The sequence below is a fragment of the Bactrocera latifrons genome, unplaced genomic scaffold (assembly GCF_001853355.1).
Source record: "Bactrocera latifrons isolate USDA-ARS-PBARC rearing strain unplaced genomic scaffold, ASM185335v1 scaffold_380, whole genome shotgun sequence".
Lineage (NCBI taxonomy): Eukaryota > Metazoa > Arthropoda > Insecta > Diptera > Tephritidae > Bactrocera > Bactrocera latifrons.
Window position 1 is genome coordinate 221,820 of NW_017537024.1, and position 22,101 is coordinate 243,920.

The 22,101-nt window shown below is 37.6% G+C and overlaps 2 protein-coding genes across 2 annotated transcripts in view; one reads left to right on the plus strand and one right to left on the minus strand.

Annotated features, from left to right (window-relative positions):
• LOC108972139 (neurobeachin-like protein 1) overlaps positions 1–10,669 on the minus strand; it is a 70,698-nt gene extending 60,029 nt beyond the window's left edge. The window contains exons 1-3 of the mRNA XM_018938639.1: positions 10,466–10,669; positions 7,097–7,246; positions 5,524–5,681 (exon numbers count right to left, since the gene is read on the minus strand). Of these exons, the coding sequence (XP_018794184.1) occupies positions 5,524–5,681; positions 7,097–7,246; positions 10,466–10,669 (512 nt within the window). The remainder of the gene's footprint in view (positions 1–5,523; positions 5,682–7,096; positions 7,247–10,465) is intronic.
• Positions 10,670–12,408: 1,739 nt separating this feature from the next.
• LOC108972145 (extensin-2-like) lies at positions 12,409–22,101 on the plus strand (the record flags this gene model as incomplete). Its single annotated transcript, XM_018938647.1, is given in 2 exon segments — positions 12,409–12,629; positions 19,828–22,101. Coding segments are annotated over 2 exon segments (2,298 nt in total), but the record flags the coding sequence as incomplete, so codon positions are not given.

A 22,101-nucleotide genomic window follows, 5' to 3' on the forward strand; every position in this document is an offset into this window, starting at 1 on the left:
GCTCTCAAATGTTGGCCGCGGCTACTTCTCAAATGGTCCAACCGTTGACTCGTTCCAGAATTTCGAGTGATAACTTGCGAATGACACGCGTGATGATTTGATCCAAGGCCTGAATTGAAGTGGGATTGTACGCTTAGACTTTAGACTTTATATATCCCCTCAGGAAAAGGTTAATGGTGTGATGTGACACGATCTTGTTGGCCAATCGACCGTGATTTTAGTTGCACCAAATACTTAAAGGTCAATTGTCGAAAATTCTGATCAAATAGTAGAGATCGTCGACCGTCAATGTTTCGATTGGCCTAGAGCTAAGCATTGCTCAAAAAGCAGTTTGGAACCATTAGAATATGACTGGATACAAAACGAAGCTTTATGTATGAGTGCCACACGAGTTAACGAAAAAAGTTTAGGCCATATTTCTATCTGCTAACCGCCGCTGAATCCCAACAAAATCGATCCATTTCTAAAGTGGATGGTTACAGGTTACAAAAAGCTGGTTGCTTAAGAAAACGTCAAACAGAAGAGGTCGTGATCGAATCGCGGTAAGCATGAGCTATTTGTGGCCAAGCCAGAATTAATGTTCAGGATGTATGTGCTTTGTAGTTGTGTGCCCCTACAGTCTCCTACTTTAGACCTATGGAAACTGTCAACAATTACATACGCATGAAGAAAGTAATCGCCCATTCATCATAACAACAGCAGGTCATACACATCGGTAGTGACTTGCTAGAAGCTCCATAAACTTGATTGAATTGTTTGTTCATCCACTTTATCGTTCAGAGTTAGCACCAAAGCATTGCACCTGTTTCTGTCTACGAATTATGATTATGTTGACCTCAAAAGAAGCTTGCGAAGTTCAATTGTTCGAGGTTTTTCGCCAAAAGAGACGAGAGAATGAGAATGACATCATGAAATTTACTTCAAAATAGCCACAAGTTATCAAACGAATCATGCTAACTATTCTCAGTAAAACAAATACAAAGTCACTACTCTCAACTGAAAGATTCAAAGGAATTTACAAATATGAAAACACCAACTAACATAAAAAAAAATTGGTTGACAATCCCGCATTCGCGTGATTCAAGCTGAAAGTTCTGGGATCTTATATTTTCTGCCTTCCAGGGACACTAAAGGGCATTGAAATAAAACGCCTAAGTAGAGAGGGATTGAGAGTTAAGATGCTCTGTCGATACTTGAGATTCCACCATGGAAATTTTCTGCGACTAATAATTCAAAATATTAATATAATTCTCCACCGAAATATACAAAATATGTTGCAGGATAAAATATACAGGAAAACTTTTCGTAGAAGCATTAGTATAAACGTATCACAGCGTACAACTGCCACATCGCCAAAAATTTAAATTAAATTTGTTAAATTAGTTGAATTTATTGCAATAGATTTCACACAGTTTCACTAACAGCAGCGCTATTTGTCTTACACAAACAACTTATGTACATATTTGCGTATGTATGGTATACCATATAAATATATAACACATTAAGTAAAGAATTGCAAAAGTTTCATAATATTTGATTAGATTTATGAGTATGTTGACGTTTACTAGTGCAGCCCGTTGTGGCACCCATGTGACCAATCAACACACCAAAATTATGCGTAAAATTAAAATTGGAAAATTTCGGCGGATATTACATCAGCTAATGCACTTTCAATGTAAGCCTACTTGCATATATAAATATGAGTATTTGTATGTATATTTGGTGCAATTTTCGGTGGTGATCTACAAGTTAATTGGGTGTGGACAACTAAAGTTTCAGATGAAGTGAAGTAATAAAACTTTTATTGCAAATTAATATATAAAAGTACACACATAATATAAGTACACATATGCGTAAACAGTGAACTCTGGTATAAGTGGAATTTTGGAAAATATCCAAATATTTAACACTTGTTTGAACCAATTGTCAAAGAACGAGGTTTCTTTTGAGCGAATGACAAATTGTGTTTAATTCAACGTGAACAGATTTTTCTTAAAATCCAATGATTATATTTATCAAAAATCTCACGATAGATCACTTGACTATCAGTTGGCACACAGCATAAATAGTTACCGGAACAACAACTGATTTTGAACGAACATTCAGGAAATTCGTCTTGGAGTAATCTACGGCCTGGATTGTATTCGTCATTGCATCGTTAAACACTGGTCCTTGATGGCGCTTAATCACCAAAAATTGAAATAAGTTCATCGATTCTCTGTTTCTGACTTAATCCACGTCGGCAGTTGTAAAAACATGAATACCGATTTTTTGACCGAGTTGAATATTTTAAGTTACTGTAAACAGCATAAATAGCGCTCGCATATCAAAATATTCTAAGTACGCAAAACATAAAAAAGATCAAAATTTGCGGTAAAGTTCCTATTACAACATTGGGATTGCGAAATTCCGAAATATAAAAGGCAACCTACGTATAAATAGTCAGCGTGACGAGTTGCATCTTGTTAGCCACGCCCTACTGTCTGTTCGTCTGTCTGCATATACACATACTAACACTCAAGTTTTGAGATATCAATGAGAAATTTTGCACCTGCTCCCGTCTTCCAAAAAAAAAAAGAAGCTGCTAATTTGTCGGAATTGCGGATATCAGAACAGTCTTTAAAATTTTAAGTCAACATATTTTCTTGCCACGGTGCTAAAATCGCTCCTTAGATGATCATGCAACGACTCTTGAAAACCATGATTATCAAGTATCGAGCAAATATCTCAATGTTAATTTAACTTTTATTCTGAGTTGTGCAACAAAGCTAAAAGAGCGATCTTCGAGCACAAAAAACCCAATATTTTCAAATTACTGTTTTTTCGAAAATAATTAATTATATTCGAAAAAAAGATTCGACAAGAAACAAAGTTAATTATTACTACAAATTATTAAGTAATAACCACAATCGCTGGCTACTAACTGAGTTCTACTAAAATACCGGTACAATTTCAATTCATTACTATGGCAATTCCAAAGCAGAGTTAAATCAGTTCAATTGACATTCAAAATAATTCACATTTGTTAATGAAATCGTTTTCAAGGTGTTGGCAAATCAAAACATCGATTACAAGTCAATTAACAGCTGTGTGCATTTGCAATACGCAATGAAGAATCAGAAACCCAAATGCACACACACATATGTACATTTGAGGCAAAGAGACAATAAATAAATATTGAGCACCTAATGAGTTGTAATAAAAAAGAAAACCAAAAAATTTGTCTCAATCGACAACTGGCTTGGGTGTTGCATTGCGTTTCAGTTGCTTGTCCGTCCGGTTAAATTAGATCAAGTGCAATAGCTGTTATGGTTGTATTATTTATTTTTGCTTATGCAAATGTGGCTATCGAATTATTTTATTCTTTTTATTCAATTTACGGCAAGCAATTAGTGGACGCGCCCCACCGGTCGCAGCAGAACGGATTTCGGCACGCATGCGTCGCGCACACACACGCGCACGCAATTACTTAAGCGTTGATGAAAAATGCAAGGTATTTTAATTTGTGTGAGTTTGTCAAATATGTCAAGCGGCAATTGATATTTTACTCGGCTAAGAACTCGATTTCGATAGTCGAGGACACTTGTCGCAGCGAAAATGTCTTGATAGTGACCGTTCTAAGAGTCCGGCTTGCACGCATGCGCAGCGTGCACAATGTCAATGAAATTGCGAAGGTGTTTTGCATAAGTGGCTTATCAACTATATAATTTTAATGTGAAAATTGATTAATCATTCATTTTATTATAATAGATATAACTTAGGCTTGCTTCAAGCCTATTGACCTAAATCATATAACAAGTTGAATTTTATGCTGAAGGAGTATTCGAATCACAAAGCGAGGGATCTACAATTTGTTGTAGGAGAGAAATAAGGCAAATAGGAGGGGCATCTTGGCCAAGTGAATGTTAAATCTCCTTACAAGGTTATCGAGAGGCATTGACTAACGGGCTTAATCGAAGTAAATGATCGTTCAGTTTGTATGGCAGCTATATCCTGTAGTGGTCGGATATTGGTGTTTTCAACACCTGAGCACCCTCTTGGCTAGAAAAAAACTTGTGAGAAATTCCAGATCAATACCTCAAGAACTTCTTCTTCTATATTGGCGTAGACAACGCTTACTCGTTTGTGCCGAGTGTCTCGAGACCGGACGTGGCTAAATCGACTCAGCTTGTCACGATTATCTTTTGTATAGATATTTTAAAGAGTATCCGGCGTTTTTATCTGGGTAATAGAAACTTCTATGACAACTTAATATACCCAGTTCAGATTATAACAAAATCTTAAGAAGTTAAATTAAGAGTATAAGGCCTTGAAACTTTAAAAGTTAGGTCAGGTTAATCGGGTAGGCCCATGAGCCAAGCCACGCCATCAGTTTTGTCCTTTGCGATACCAGATGAATATCAGTTGCTATTGAAATCTTAAAACTGTCCACATAGTTGGTATAAATTTTCGTGAAAGAGTTTCATATCAACCATAAAATCGATACACTTGCATATTGCACACCTTTTGGTAAAAACAAAAAACGTGTACAATTCGAAGGTCAGTAATCGCACTGTGAAATTAATAAAGCTTAAGAAAATTAAACATTAAAGTACCGTAAACACGATCACATAATACATTGGCTTTCTAACTAACCGAATTGACTGACACCACCACTATTCAATTAAAACTGAGACCATAAGAGCAAAACAAAAATGTACAACTATCACATAAATCTCAGCTGCGAAAACGTCAACGAGACTGTCACATGAATTCCTAATTAAAAACTGAAAAATAATAACAGTTATATTTCAGTTAGAAAGTAAATCGATACCTTGATTGCGGCTGTGCTCGCCACGACGCTGGAGATAAAGAGAAAATCATATTAAAAGCACAATTATACGTTTTAATTTAAGTTGAGTTTAACGCGGTGCTGCCGAGTTTCTCATAAAAAACGATTTAAACGCAGTGCCTGCACATCATTTAAAGACGCCACGTTCAATCCGTTGCAACTGTTACGAATCAAATTTTGATTACCTTGATTACTCGAAATGAAATGAGCGACGAGGCAAAGAGACCATGTAAAAGTTAAAACAAAATCAAATAAATGAGATGAAAATATGTGAAAACAAAGAAAACGAGACACAAAAAATCCGTCAGCGCATTATTAAAATCGCAATTCGTTTGTGTCTTATCCAGTGGCTTAGCTAAAAATATAAACTTAATTACTCGTCTTACAATCGCCGTAGTTCGTTGGCACATTCAGCACGCCACTACAATGCGACAGCCAAAAGTAAGGTAAGTAAGTATTCATAAAGTGAAATTATAACTGCACAATACTTAATACAATTTGCAGCTCAGTTATACGCTGTGAATTCCACAATTAAATCGCAAGCGAAAAGGGAAAGGCGTGCGATCGCTGCTAGTCGTGATTATGTCATGACGCGTTCGAGTGCACAAGGCACGGCAGACAAATTGCGGCTGCCCACTACATGCTGGACTAGCTGGCACTAGACCCGCCTGAGCGCTTCTCATTTCACTTACCCCGTAAACCATGGGCCACGTGGTCCATACAAAAAACGTTTGGCCATCTTCCAACGCTTCTTGATGTGACTATTTGTGGTTTTTTGCGCAAGCGTAGCGGCATTCAGACGTGTCATCTCCTCGACTTGTCGTACCTTCCAAGGCATTACGATTTTTTGCTGTAAAAAGACGATGGATGAGAATTAAATACTAATTGAGATTATTATTGTTTATAGAAAAAATCAGTAAGAAGTATTCAATTGAAAAAATTAATACAAAAATTATTAAATTTTTTTTTACTGAAATTCAGGGTTTCAAAAAATATATTAAAAATAATTGAATTAACATTTAAATGAAATTAAAAATAATTTTCATATTTTCATTCCAAATATCGAACAGAAAATTAAAAAATTTTAATCTGAAATAGCAATTGAAAAATTTTCTACTTCAATTTAATTGGATTCTATTTTACTTTTTTATTGGATTTGAAAAGACCCACGAGCTGGCGAGACTTAGAAAACTATTACCCAAAAGACCCACCTCTCTAGGTCTAATTGGCAAAAATAGCTGAGAGTGGACGGACAACTGCCAGGACTCATTGGATTACTTAGTAGGGTGCACTTTCCGGGCTATAAGGCGCTACAAAGGAAGTAATGCGGCAAACGTTCTCGCACACATCTTTACGGAGAATAAAATTGAATGGGCACTCCGCTCATTCGACCATTACAAGCTACAGAATGCGCTCTGATGGCAGGGATAAGCCATGGTCAAAGGCGATTTTTAGAGGATGAATGAAGTTTAGGTATGTGTCACACAGTAGTTTTCATACCGAAGACAGGTAGAATCTAAGTATTCTGAACGGTTTTCAGTCAATATGGGTTGATTCTGCTATACAACGATGGATCAAAAGAATTTTGACTTCTAGACGTATAACAGCAGAATGGATCGACCTAAATTAACCTAGGAAGTTTGTTTAAATAGACATTAGTGGTAAATAAAGAGCTAAGAAACTTGGAAGTCAAGGCTGATAAGACAGTGGCATATGCGGACGACATTGCCATCTTAGTAATAGGTACCCTCGGACTATTAGCACCCACTCTCCATACAGTCCAGAATTGGGCATCGTAAGCGGGTCTGGGGTTGAACCCGGAGAAAACGGATATGATTGTGTTCACAAGAAAGCTCAAAATTACTCTATGGAGATTCCCTTCAATAAATGGGACACAATTCTTTCTCAAAGATCGCACCAAATGCCTTGAGGTAATCTTGGACATAGTGAGAAAAGGTAGCAATCCTAAAGGATGACTACTCTTCTTGGAGCTAGAAACTGAGTTCCATCTGGTATCGCAAAATACCAAAACTGGACTATGTGTGTCTTTTAAAATATATGTACATAAAAATAATCATCGTGATGAGCTGAGTAAATTTAGACATGTTCGTCTGTCTGTCCGCCTGTCTACTGTCTATAAAGTTCTACAGCCTTTGAGATAACGATCTGACTTTTAGCTGCTGAAGAAGCCGCTCATTTGTCGGGAATGACGATAACGGGATATACAAACTGAACATTCTTTATGTCTTAACATAAAATACTCACATTGAAAATTCGTCGATTTTCTGCTTGATAAGTGCCGCGTTTCTTCGAGGCTGCTTTACAGGCCTCGTAACATTCAGCCCAATAACGATTGATTGGCTCCCAAAGGTTCAATTCGATTTCACGTTGATACACATCATGCAAAGGTTTGACCTGGAAGAATTGAATTTAAGACTCTAAGTGAATTAAAACACTTGATAATAGAAATGGAAAAAAAAGAAATCAATAAATGGAGAGAAAAAATATTTAAATGGGATATGAGATTAGTAAGCATTTTCAAATGAATTAATATACCATTCTACTATCGATGATATAGACGCTAATAAAACGAAAAAGCGCTTTGAGCTTTTCACAAATTACATGGGTTTACGGGTTTCAAACAAACGATTTTTTTATTGTCTTATTAATATCTACAATACCTCAAGAATATTATGCTAAATTATTCAAGTCGATATGAGTACTAGTTTCGGAGATACAACTTTCAGATCTTGTGCGCTCGAGGCTAGCTAGGCTAAATGCGCCATCTTTAAACTACTCACCCATTCCTAATGAAACTTTACACAGGTCTTTGAGAAACAATTCTTAAAGACTTGGACGAAGGACTTTTTTTCGATTACAACTACTAAAAAAAAAATATTAAAATATTTCTTTCCAAAAATTTCAAAATTGCATTAATAGTGTATGTGTGTATGTTTAACAATAAAAAAAATCGAATAAAATATTTAATTTTTTATATGGGAATTTTTTTTTTTAATCTGTTTTTTACCGAGAAAACCTCGGTGGGTTGTTAATAATATCGATAGTTGGACATAAATTCGATATACTAGAATTATTTGTTTTGCTAGATTGTACATGTGTAACATCATTTTTTCTATCCCGAAGCTGGTTATAATGATCTTGGGTTGGTCAAACCGAGAACGGTTCCCAGAACAGTCAAAGTTGCGTAAGTAACAAGGATAACACTTTATATCACAACATCTAAACAACATTCCTCAATATATTTTTAAAATTTATTATTTCAACAACATGACAGCACTGAAGTCTATTATTAATTCCATAATATTCCTTAAAAGACAACATGGCATCAGTTCGGCATTTTTCGAATATTACTGCAGGGCGCGCCAAAAGTCGAGTACAAGAAATCCACGCGTTCAATTAACAAGCATATTCACTTGCAAATTTTCTGACATGCACACATGTACATGCAAATAGTCTACCCACCAGCCGTGCATCTTTTACTGTCGAATTATGCTAATTGCGGCAATGATCTACGCTCATTTGTTGGCACAGACAGGGGCCACAACCCAACATTGTCGGCTGACAAACGAGACAAGTGAATCATCTGCAAAAAATCTGATGCGCAACAAGCAGCTAAATACATTTTGCTGCTATTACCAAATGTTATGTCATGCCAAGCGTGCAATTGCAACAACAATAACACATCAACAAAAATAACAACAACGCCACTCAACGCTAACATAATAGCAATTGTAACAACGGCAGGCAAGTGATTAAGAAAGAGGAAAGCCCACACGGTTTGCACGCATGCGCAGACAAGTGATTGCAATGCATGAAATTAGGAAACACACACACACACAACAATAAATGTGTACACATTGTAAATATGTAATACAAATGTATGTTTGATGGTTACATGCGTCAAGAGACTGACGGAAAAATGTTATGCACAAGCAGAAGATAGCTTAATATGTGTACATGTTTATGTGTGTGTCTGTGGATATGTGGAAGTATTTGCTATAGATGAGGCGATAGCGATGCTCTGCACAAAAACAAAGACAATCATTTAATTCAATTTCAAAAGCACTAAAACGTCGGAGTTGTCTGCATGCAGTTGGAAACGAGTCAATTKTTTGGGTGCAAATCACGTGACTTCATAACGCAAAAATCTGTATGCAACAAGAAATGTCTGCGCGGAAATAGCTAAGGACGTTCGAATTCGCGCGTAATACAGCCTTTTTATAATCCACAATCAATATCAAATTTGAGATGGACTGGTCTATTTAAGTGTTAGGTGGGTTTGAAAATTTCACATAAAGAATTTTTTGTTTTTTGTTTGCTAAATAGTACAGTATGTTTAARATATACTCCCAAAATTTTAAATCGACCCGAATAAAATTCTTAGAGATAAACACTTCGGAAGTGCTGCCTATTCTACAGTTCAGTTCCTTGTAGATTATCATTTCAATGACCAAAACGATTTCAAGTCGGGGGAATAGGCTCCTTTTGACTAGGCCTAGATAAATTGCATTTGAGGAAGCTTTGTACCACACATATATGTATATAAGCCTGTTACCAAGCTAAAAAGCTGCCACACCCTGTGTGTTTTGAAAAGACGTAGAAAACGTCTAAAAGTATAATGAAGTCAAACCGGTTTCCTCTCAGGCGTAACATAAGCAAATGGGCAAGACATTGCAATCTTCGACGAACACTTCTCCAAACAAAGATGAGAGTAAAGCCAGCAAAAAAAAATTAAAAACAAATGAGAAAATAGTAAAACGCAAAAGTTCAAGTTCAACGATGAGGTAACAGCACTGCCGACAGCAAGTGGCAAAAAATCACTTTCCCGCTTTTTACATGCCGCGCAATGCTGAGTACCTCTTAACAGGGGCTTTCAACGACCTGACTTTGATGGGAGTAGGGAAAAACGTAAGCAAGGCAAGACATTAATTGAGTTTTGGCAAGCCACGAGATTATTCGGTAGTTCATAAACAATTTGTGACACTTTTCCTTGCAACAACACAACAACTGCAGCAATAATAAGCGGCAAAGAAGCCAACTCAGAGGCGCAGGCGTGGAAAATTGCGACGAAGTTTGTTAACAAATTAATCAATGCCAGGTAACAAATTGTGCAACCAAATGCTTTGTGGTAATAATAAAGAGTTCCGCCTATTGTAATATTGCTGAGAAAACGAAAGTTAARGAAAACTGAATAGCATTAGAGGAAATAGCGCAACTTACAAAGAAAACRAAATTGTGAACAAATTTTCAAAGAAAATTAAATAAATGTAGAGCAAAAATAGGCTAGCTGAAGACAAACAAATAACACAATASAAAAACTGAGCAATGAAAAATTGCAAAAATGGAAATTGCAAAGCAAACTCAGCTACACAGTCAGGCGCCATGTCATTGGGGCAATGTGACCGCAACAGCTGCGRCGTCRTACACATGTATTTAATGTGYACATACAACCGTAAACACTCGTTGTAATGTGCGGCTAAAGCGGCAGAAAGAAGACACAAAAATCGAAAAATTGACTTTAATGCTGGCAATAAAGCTTAAGTCGCGATAAAGTAGACACCATCAGTGGGTTTACAGCAGCGGAACTAAAGGCGGACGCAACCCGTTARTCACCTGCGGCACGGAGCGCATGCCACTGATGGCTCCATGAAGTCGCACAGTGGCTTTGAGCGCGGCTTCAGCATTGATTTCAAATGCGCTTAAGCCAMTCGGCTGCTGAAAAATACAAAACACATACTGATGATGCTCAGTAGCGCAACGAAAATTCGTTTTGGAAGCTTGTGGACTTAAGTGGAAAACTGTGGGGAGTTTTGACATCGGACATGGGCGTCCATGACATTTTCGTCGAGTGGGGGTTAATGTTTGGTACTTTTTGTTTTAATTTTCACGTTAAGGGATTTCGATAAGGTATTTAGCTAAACGAGAAAGCTGAAGTCTAAAGTAACTAAGTATAGCTGATTTTAGTTTTTTAAATTTCTTCGCATTTGTGCTTAGAGCAAAACGAGAATAGATTGTGGTGATGAAGGAACTAAATGTTGATGATTGTATCGAGAAAACCTTTTATTTCCTAGATGTGTCTAATTCAGCGATTTTTGAGGTAGTAATTTCTTTCAAAATTTTAGTTTTGTTGTTAGTTTTTTTTTTTTTTTTTTTTGAGTTAAAAGAACGAAAACGAATTGTTAATCGAATCAGAGGGTCCGTGATTATATTAGCCTATATGCTATAAATGGTATTCCTAAGAACTGAAAGACTTAATTTTAAATTCTATTATCTGCAGTCACAACGGTTTTTATATGGATACGCTATGCTCATAGGATTAAGTGATAAGCAATCTCGATTGAATAAAGTCACAAACATCTATAGAAGCCATAAACGAATAGAGAATCACGAGCATTACAAATTGACAGCAWCGGTGGCAAACCTCATACAAAGGACGGTGAACMTACAGAGTGATATCGAACGAACATTTGTGATTAGACAGACATAGGGACCTGGAGTTTCACCGGATTCAAACAACAAATAGATATGAAGTTCAAGACCGACACGGTACTGTAAATGGGAGTCGCTACCACTCAAAGATTACCGAATATTTTTGACCCGAATTGGATGCCACATTGATTTAATCTTGAAAACCGCCGAAAATTGAATATTATTTTAAGGGGATATACTGTGTACTCGAAATCTAAAATTTGTATGAAGCAATTTTTTGGACTCGCCTCTGGCACTATTATTGGTTCCAAAGCAGAAGAAATCATTTACAAAATAAAAACTCTGTTGCCATAACTATCAAGTCCTTGCTTTAAACTGTACAATAGTACAACAAATTTTTGAAAGAGAGAGGCGAATTTCTGACCACTGATCACACAATATAAAGACTTACTGCTGTGAAGGCCCCAATTAGACTACAAAATTTGAAGTTTGTTTTACCCAACCCCACGAAAGCTGTGAAAATAATRCAACTATATCTTGCCATGTGAAAAACCGGAAAGTGTACATATACTTATAAGGAAAAGCACGCGTCCAGTAGAATTCGTGGATGCAGCAAACGATGAGCGCGCCCAGCTCAACGTCTGCAGATAGAAATAAACGCCAGGCCGTGGCGCCACACAGTGCTAAACAAAACACACAAAGCTCACATTATTGAGTTGCTCGTGAGCAGGCGGCAACAATTGCTGCCACCTAAGAGGCAAACAATSACAACAACAACAGCTACTGTAGTGGCCCTGACAGTGGCAAAAGAAGTCGAAAAAGCAAGCTGCAGCAACTCCAGTGTGAACACAAACGTCTATTTTCATTCATTCTCACATATGCACATACATTCATACATGCCGACATACATATGTAGACTCGTAGTTTTAGTAGTGGCAGTGGCAGCGGCAGCGGCGGCAACACGATTTGGTTAGTTGCCTGCATTTTCATTAAAAACAAGACCACTTTCTTGCGATGGGTTTAGTAGCTGAAAGAAAGTCAACGTGAAAGACGTGATGAGCGCGAGTGAATTGCCGAATGAGCTGGCGACAAAAACTTGGTGAACAAAAAATTTTCCACAMGCACGAAATATAACGGTGATTTTGTAGACAAATATTTAAMAGCATAAAAAATTGCATTGATTACACATATATGTATAGTATAACCAAATGTATAACCGATTTAATACCCGAAATTATTGAAATTAAATGAAAATTTGTGAGTTCTGCTGCCGTTTAACGCAAAGCACAACCCGTGGAGTTCACAGCGCATTACAACGGTGATCATGCGGCGACTGTGGCAATTCGTTGTAAGTGTTCATGTAGCGAAAATAATAGCAATTAGTTAATAAAAGTTTTTCAAAAGCAGCAGCTTGTCGCTGCATTACATAATTACACAATTGGAAACATGAAAAAAAGAATTAAGCAGATAAGTATTGTAATTAAAAATGGTAATATATGGCGGCGCTTGTTTCCAWGTACTTAGCTGCMAGTCAGTTAAGAGTGAAATGTGTTTGCTGTCGGCATAAATAAAAACAAAAATAACAATGCGTTTGTCTTAAGACTCGCGTGTGCGCTTGGCAACTATGTAATTCCTAATTAACACCATAAATTGTAGGTAAAAATATAATTAGCAAGATAAATTGTGTTAAAGCAATAAAAGGGACAAGCGCTTGTCTACTTAACGCATTTTGTATAAAATTCCAATAATGCAAACGAAATATTCAAAAAGGAAACACACACTCAATCGAAGGCAGTGAAGTGAAAGCGTTCTGCGCTTCCGCGAAAATCGAATTCGAAAATGTGTTGGCTATGCGGAAAATGAAAATGCGATCAGCGGCAAATGTGAGGCAACAGGGAGTTGGCGGTGTAATAATAATGTAAATACAAATTGAAAATAATGGCAATTGATAAGGAAACAAGGAAATATTAATTGCAAAACATGAAAAATGTATCAGTGAATAAAAAGTTGTTTTTAACAACAAAACCATAAATTTTATGAAAAGTGAAGCATACATGAATAATGTTAACATAGGTAGATAARGAATAAGAAGAATATAGTTAATAGTAAATAAAATAATGATTTTAATACATTAAGACCCTACGTTTACGATACTACCGCCCAACTGCAAACTAACGCGAGGGTATGCCCCTCCCACACGTGCGAAATCAGCCGCGTCATGGAAGGCAACAGAGCTTTTTAAGCGTCGAGCTCTCAAGTTGCTGAACTACAGCAACAGAAATTTCAAGAGCTAATCATTTTCATTTTTTTTTACAGTGTGTGTTTTCCACCCACAAAATGGCGGAATTTTTAGCGGAAAATAATGGAAAAATTGTTAAATGAAAAAAAAAAAATATACGTTGGGGTAAAGATTTGATCTTGGGGGTAAGATTTGGGGTAAAGATTTGATTATAATTTGAGTAATTTTTCAGGTTTTTTATTTATTTTTCGAATAAGACTTTTTGCGGGCAGTTCTGTTACCGACTTGTGCTTCAATATTTCTGAATGAAAAAAAAAAAAAAAAAATTACCCTATATTGTATAAAGTGTGCCCAATAATGAACAAGAGGTCCGAATAAAATTACTCAATCCATATTTGTTAAGAAAAAAATTCGCAAGAATTTTTTTTTCCCCCTTGAAACCCTAACCCCTCCCTTAGACGACTAGTGTAGTGAGGAAGGCTCGACCTAGAATCTCATCGAAAATACCCTAAGGCGAAAAGTAAAAATTGTTTTGGAAATTACTCGAACTTGTCAGAATGGAGTTGAGATGAAATGGCAATATGTAATGCGCTATAGTGTTCCGATATCGGCGGTTCTGACAAAAGAGAAGCTTCTTAGAGAAAAAAAGACGTGTGTACAGTTTCAGCCTCGTCATGCTGATTTCTTTAATTTCCTTCTGGTTGTAACAAACTTAATATGCCCTGGCGGTAAAGAACATATCGAACTTGCCACTCTTCTTAATCAGTAATAATGTCATTATGTCGCTTTTATATTGACAACAACAAAAAAAAAAAACGAAAATTTCGTTTGTACTGTAATATCCTTCACAGATACAAAAAATTCTTCTGTTGGTTTAGATAATAATCCTTGTCAAATTTCGCGGAGATATCTCGTCAAATAAAAAAGTTTTCCATACAAGCACTTGAATCCAATCGTTCATTTTGTATGACAGCTATATGCTATAGTGATCCATTCTCTCCTTTTCGCCTAAAAAATCGCTGCCGCGAAAACAGGTTTTAGGCCGATAATCCCATAGGAGGCAAAGTTCTTCATGATGTCCATAGGACAGTTCCCTCATACGCAATTTTTTTCTTTTTACTCTTACAATAATTCGACCCGTTCTATTATATTATATATCCTTCGCCTTTTTTGTGGTTTCTATCTCTTTGATAATGTTCGAGTTATTTTATGTAAAATTTGTAGTATTCAAAGCAGTATTATATAGAGGGTATGTGTCCTGATTGTGGTCCGATTTTGCTTATTATTTTACTAAAAGAACGCCATTTGGCAAATTTGGTTGAAATTGGTGGGGAAATTTTACCCAAAACTGATTAATACGACGACACAATGCAATTTTTAAAATGAATCATATAAAGCTCTAACGCTTAGTGAAGCCTAGCTACCATTTAATTCACAGATATCATACTTTTAGAAGTTTGAAGGTTAGTCAGGTTTTGGTGGTGAGGTAGTTAACTGAGTCTGAGATAGGTTAAAATGTTTGGAAATTACATACATTAGACCTCTGCCTTTGGTAAACTCCACATAACACCTTTAACACTTTCATACGAGTTGTAATAGAAATTTCATTTGAGTATACAGCAAAAAGTATTTTATCGCGATATCTCAAATTTCATCCAATTTAAAGACAGACGTCCTAAGTACAATGCGTCTCGATTATTTTAATCGGTCACAAATAAATACTATACGTATAATACATATATAAATCTTTTAAGGGACTATGTACTTCTGATGTAACCCCTATAATATAAATGAGATATTGAGATATATTTCAGCTGCAAACATCGCCATTATGTATGTTGGTTACCTTTTTTTATTTCCCTCGTGTTTCAATCTGACAACCCACAACTTCATCGTCAAGTTTTATATTTTCAATGTTATGCATAATATACTCAGAACGTTTTGACATACGAGCGCTATTTATGTTTTTTACACTAACTTTAAATAGTTATCTCGTCCACGACATGTAATGAAATTAATTTTTTTTTTTTTTTTTTTGTCAACTTTCGACACGGATTAAATCAGCGCCGCTGAACTTTTTTCAAGTCTTGGCAAAGAAGGCCTATCAAGGACCTTTGTTTATCTATGGTGGTATGGTGGATTCAATCGAGATTGTAGATCACTCTATGACGAGTTTCGTGAAGATTGTTGCTCGCCCACGAAGATTTTCTAATGGTTGTTGATTCCCAACTTTTACGTTTAGTAAAACTAAGAAAAAAAAATTATAAAAACGTGACAAATACTATCTTCACCTTAAGTTAAGTTAAATACTCGACACGTATTTGAAAAGTGAGAGGAAAAAGTCGGTAATATATCAGGACCAGGGTTAGAGGTCTCTTACGGCATACCAGCTGCAAGAAAGCACAATTCACATTTATTATGGGACCGAAAGTAAGTAGATATAATGAAAAAGCGATTTGCAGCGCGCTTCTAATACATAAGCAGAAAACTAAAAACAGTTGCGCTAAACGAGCCGTACAAGTTTATGACTCAATTGCGGCACAGACTGAAACTCGATATTCAAAACTTTTATGTAAATATTTGTTAGCAAATCCTCGTAAGTAGTAACCTGTAATGTGCTCGAGCAAATGCGATTGCGTTGTTGAAAAGTGAAAGTGCCGAAAAATAGTGAAAAAACGCTGTCAAAAGTGTGCGCATGCGCGGCGATAAAGCGTGGGAACTACACACAAGCATGCAGCGTTGGGCCAACAACTAGGACCCACAGAACGGCGAAACATAACAATCTCGTTATCTAGTAGAGGAGAAAACACGACAAGCGCAAACAAAAGTCAATAGAAAAGTTAAAAAGTCATTGAACGATAGCGATCGGGCTTAACGGTGACAACAAATCCATTACGCACGCAATAACCGGTGTGTGATCTGTGATATGAACACTCCTGTTTACATAAAACTGATTAATTGAAAAATAAATGAATGAATAAGAAAGAAACCGGCGTGCATTGGCTATCCAGTCGGGATTTCTGTGTTTATTTATTGATATTTTTGCCATTTATAGTTTTATTTATTGGATTACTACACCTATTGCCATTTATATAAATACACACATGCGTACATAGGTGGAGATATGCATTTAGCATGCGCAGAGAGTGTAAGTGCATAAACTGGCAGCCACAATGATCACGCATGCGCAGCTGTTGGACGTGTTTTCCACACTTGGGCGAAGTCGTCGACACACAGCTGTGCAGATTACAATAGAAATATCGATAATCGCTAATAAATGCCTACATATGTGCACAAACTCTTCATATAGAAGTAGAGGGTGGGTCGGTAGGTTCGTGAAAATTTCAGTAAAGCCTGAAAAATGATTTCATTCAAACAGGGTAACGTTTGATACTGTAGGCATATATGAACATATGTATGTGCAATGAAATAAACGTGGGTAAAAGCCGAAGATCAAACTTCACACGAACATACACTGAGCAAAATAACTATATGGAACACTGAACAAATGGATTTTCTTTTATCATAAAAAATCAATGTAAAATATTTTTAACCTTCAAATAAGTGAAGAGAGCAAACGTTCGAATACAACATGTTTAAGAATTTTATTCAGTTTTTTATTGTAGAAGTTTTTACTTTTTCAAGAACGTAGAAGGAAATAGATATACGAGTTCCCTAAGGACACTGAGATCGATTTCGGCCCATTCTTCTTGAATTCCTTCTTTTGAGCTGCAATTGGTCTTTATAAATTTGATTGCGAAGAATGCTCCAAAGGTTCTCCATTAGATTGAGGTCTGGACCAACGACCAACTGCAGGCCACTTCAACACAAGAATATTTTTCGAAGCGATACGCTCAATGCTGTCAATTTGAGCATTGTCTTCAACACTCAAAGAAACTTTTTTACAAAATTTAATAAAATATTATCCAATACTTCTACGTACTTTTCTGCATTCATCCTATGAGAAAATAAACTTATTGGTGTCTTACTAAAAGCAGCCTAGTTCATAAAGGAGTCACCGTGGAAAATTCGCAAGTGGTGCATTTGTCGCGGTTCACGAATATCTCTCCAATACTTCTATCAATCCGATGGTTCCATTCAAATTAATTTTTTCATCGCAAAAAATTGTGGATTGTCATACATCATCCTAAAACTAATGATTATCTGCAAATTCGAGCACTCAAAACTTGCTGAATTTTTCTCTTTGTAATATTAAGAGAAAGTTCGCTTCCTATTTGGTTAGGGCTGATGTTGTTTTGACAGCTAACCGTCTTTTCTCTCTATAACACTTTTCGCCGATCTTTGGTTTAGGGCAAGTTCTTTTAATTGTTTTCGCATACGTCGAGATTTTTCAAAAGGATGCAGTGCTCTACTTTTAGCGCTATTTCGGGAGCTGGGATACCCGATTCACTGTAGGCTAAATTACTAGCGCGGCCTACAATTGCTTTACCAGCAAGCAAGTTACATATTTATTTTTATTATTAATTGTATTTAAATTCCCCGGGTAAATGATATTTCAAAAAACTGTATTTAGCTAAGTTGGTAAGATTGTCCTTAATTACTAAGCCAAATATGAGCGCGATCTGTTAACCAGTATGTTTACAGCGGTTGCTTAAGTCGGTACACCTCAGCAGTGGATAAAAATATCGAACAAAGAATTTGCCACATATTTTGAATTCCTCACATAATGGAATGTGTGGAATCATTGCAAATGTTGGAAGAGTCTTGCTGTGATTCAGTTTAATCTAAAACATAAGCCTATGATTAGTACTAAGCGTTCAAACACGGTCGAGAGATTGTTGAAGACATACCTCGTTCTGGACGACCTTCGACCCCTTCAACTGATGAAAATGTTAAAAAAGTGAAAGATATGGTGCGCGAAAATCGCCAAGCGTAGAGAGATGGCAAGAGAGATGGCAAGAGTCACATCGTCATCACAAGTCGTTCTTGCTCGACTCGTCCCGATTAAGCTGAATTTCTTTCAAAAAGAGTACGATTGTGACCGAGTATAAAGCCAATAGCGCATTGGATGCCATCGATCAGATCGGAGAACCCGTTTTCAGTCGATCGAAAAGATAAAACAAATTGCATGAAGGAGCTGAAGGCCATCCCAAAAAGTACTTACGAAAAGTGTTCCAGGGATTGAAAAAAATGTTGGCAAAAGTGTATTACATCTGGTGTTGTATACTTTGAAGGCGACATTTTGCGTCTTGCCTACAATTTCCGGGTATTGATAGTCGGTATTGATAGTCGGTACAATGTAGTTTTACAAAAAAAATATCCTAAGACGTGCTTGCTTAACGGCATACCTGTTACATAAAAAATCTATTTTTTTTTTTTTTAATTTCCAACAAATACCTGTTTACTAGCCCTGTATTTATAGTAAAAGCTGTATTACAATTTTCTACATTGTTATGACACCCGCCAGCCACCACCTTTCAGTTTCGGTTGTAATCAAATTTCATTGTTAAATTTAATTAGGAATAACCATAAAACGCGTGCATTAAATTGATAATAATTGACAATGTTTGACAATCGACTTCTGTGTGTCAGAAACCAATATTCACTGAAGAACAAAGTGAAATATTTCAACCTTGATATTCACAGATTTACAACCACTGCGAGGTTACTTTTATTCAAGGTTGTTGAGCTTAAAAATATTTTCAATGTTTGACTTGTGGACTTGAAAGGAGGAAGGACTAAGATCATTGCTAGAGTTTTGCACGAAGTTATAGAGAGATTTCAACCATTTTTGGTAGTAAATTAAATTGAGTTGGCATAAGTCATGCCATTAAGAAATTCACTTTTGTTCTGAGGAAATCATTGAATAGTAAATGAAATTATAACATTCGATAAATGAAGAAAATAGTGAGTGTCCGGTAGACCTCTACAGGACTCTTCCAATATACTGACGTAATGATTTTTCAACTGGATACCGATTGGGCAGAAGTACAGTACAATGACCTATAATCTTTTTAATGCCAATGATATCAAAGAAAAAAAGTCAGGTCCTATAGCCAATGTTAGAGAACGGGTAGGCCGTTGGACTAAAGTTTTTGGGTTTTTGGGTCTGAGACAATTTAGGCAGAAATATCTCGTTCACCGCCAAACACTTATTTTCGGAGGTATCGGCTATGGGGTCAAGGGAGTCCCAACATTCGCAAAATAAATAACCGATTATTAAATTTCCCGAAAAAGCACCTTTTTTAAATTATCTTATTCTGAATATTTATTACTGTCTCGCAAAAGCAAAAAAACTAAAAAGTAGTAAGCTTCCTTAAAGACTTTTTCGCTCTCTTCTCAACAGATTTATGCCACAATACTCTCTTTGTGCGAGGTTTGCAACGGCACAACGGCAAAACCTTACACAGAAGATGAAACAACGACAATAATACCAGTTACAACAACAACGAACGCAAATACGTTTGAAACGACAACGTTAACAACAGCAACTAATTTATCAGAACCATTGCCCATATTAGCAGCGAAATTGGTGCGACAACGTCGGCAACACCCGTACACCGTTATAAGGCATGTGGTGCGGTCCTCGAAGCGCGGCACGAAGTCACGGCGACGTCAGAAGTGGCCAAAATACAAATATGGACCACCAAATTACAGCATCGATCACCCAATCACTTACTACAAGCCAACGAAACAATATTTACCCGAGATAGCAGAGCCACCGAAATATTCGTCAATCGACGAATTGGATTTGACAAATCACTTTAATTTCGCCGATTATGATGGGCATGCACAAAAGGGTAATCACTATGAAGATCAAACCATGGATTTGGATTTCTACAGCAATACGGACCACTCGTTTCCGGAAGAGCCTAAAGTCACACATATAGAATACAGCACATATGATGCGAAGAAAGAGGTGCCGACCTATTCGTATACGTCGACCAAAACGGAAATTAGAAAGCCATATTTGAAAGTGCAAAGCTACAAAGGACCGAAGCATCATGGCGGCGGATATGAAATGTCAAGCAGCAGCAGCGGAGATTCGGGTTACGAGGATACGCACTCGTTCATACCACCCGACAATGTGTACGACATGCACCCGCTGAGCAGCTACGATACGCCTTCGCCACAGCATGACGGCAATTATTACGACTACACACCAGTAGACACTAGTTCGCATTCGAACACGCATATACCGGCCGCAAAGTATGGCGTACCAGATACGAATATACCGGTACTTTTCACACCACCAGCCAAGCAACCGGATTATCACGCCCCAAAGCCAACAGCCGCCGATAGCTATAGCATTTATGATAAGAAAATACCAAATGCGGGCTATAACTCGGTGAAAACATCAGGTCATACTAGCTTTGCCGAACCACCGCCGAAAACCAATGTCGAGATCACCTATTCACCTTCTTATGAGATCACCTTACCACCATCGAATCATAAGCCTACAGCGGTAGAAGATTATCGACCAGTACCTGGCCACTTTGCTGAGCCGCCAGCAGAGCCGACGCCTTCTTATCATCCACCCAAAACATCGGGGTATCGACCCACAACTACGTATCGAATACCTGAAACCCCAGCACCACCTGCATATAGTCCAACTCCACCACCCCCTCCTCCGCCATCTTATCACCCGCCTGAGACGCATGATCCACCTGAGTCACATGCACCTCCATCATATGATATACCCGAATCACATGAAATTGCTTCTTATGAAGAAACCGATTTGCATGAGCCGCCATCTTATCAATCACCCGATATACATGCGCCCACATCTTATGAGGTGCCTGAATTGCCCCAAGATCCACCTTCATATCAGCCTCCTGAGCCACCAATACATCCGCCGTCAAGTGGTTTTGAAGTGCCCGCGCCACATCCGCCGCCAGCATACAGCGCACCCGAGCCACCTCAACCACCATCTACCTATGACCCACCCGACCCAAACCTCCCAAGTCCATCCGTGCCTTCGCAGTATCCACAGCCTGACTACATATCACCCTCGAATAATTTGCCCATTAACTCTAAATATATGCCGCCAGCATATGACTACCCAAGATCGAGTTATGAAGTACCCATATATGACCCGATTCCTTTCGAGGCATCGAACAACGATGAACACGAAACATATCCGCCGCACACATTCGAGAATCAGCACATCGACAATCACGCACAATCGGCATCCTCACCCATACCAACCGCCGATGCACCAGCAACGCGTCACCCTGCGAATAAATTAAATACGCCATCACCTACAACAATTACGAAGGCATTTAAAGTGAAAACCAAACGTAAGCGTTTGCGTAATAGCACACCGGCTGTCACCACCAAACATATATTGGACGCGCCCGAATTGGAGGAGGCATTCGAGGCAGGTCAACGTCATAAGAACCAATTGGCGCTAAGCCCCGACACTGTCGTCAATGAATCCAATTACGTGGAGGCACAACGCCATGACGAACCCAACTATTTCTTGCCCACTATCACGCCGGATGTGGGGAACGATAACAGTTACGTTAGTACCGCATGGAATCCCATACGTATACGTGCCGCAAGTACGCCCACAGCACTACCTGCCGTTACGGCAACGAAGGCTCAGACAGCCTCGGTA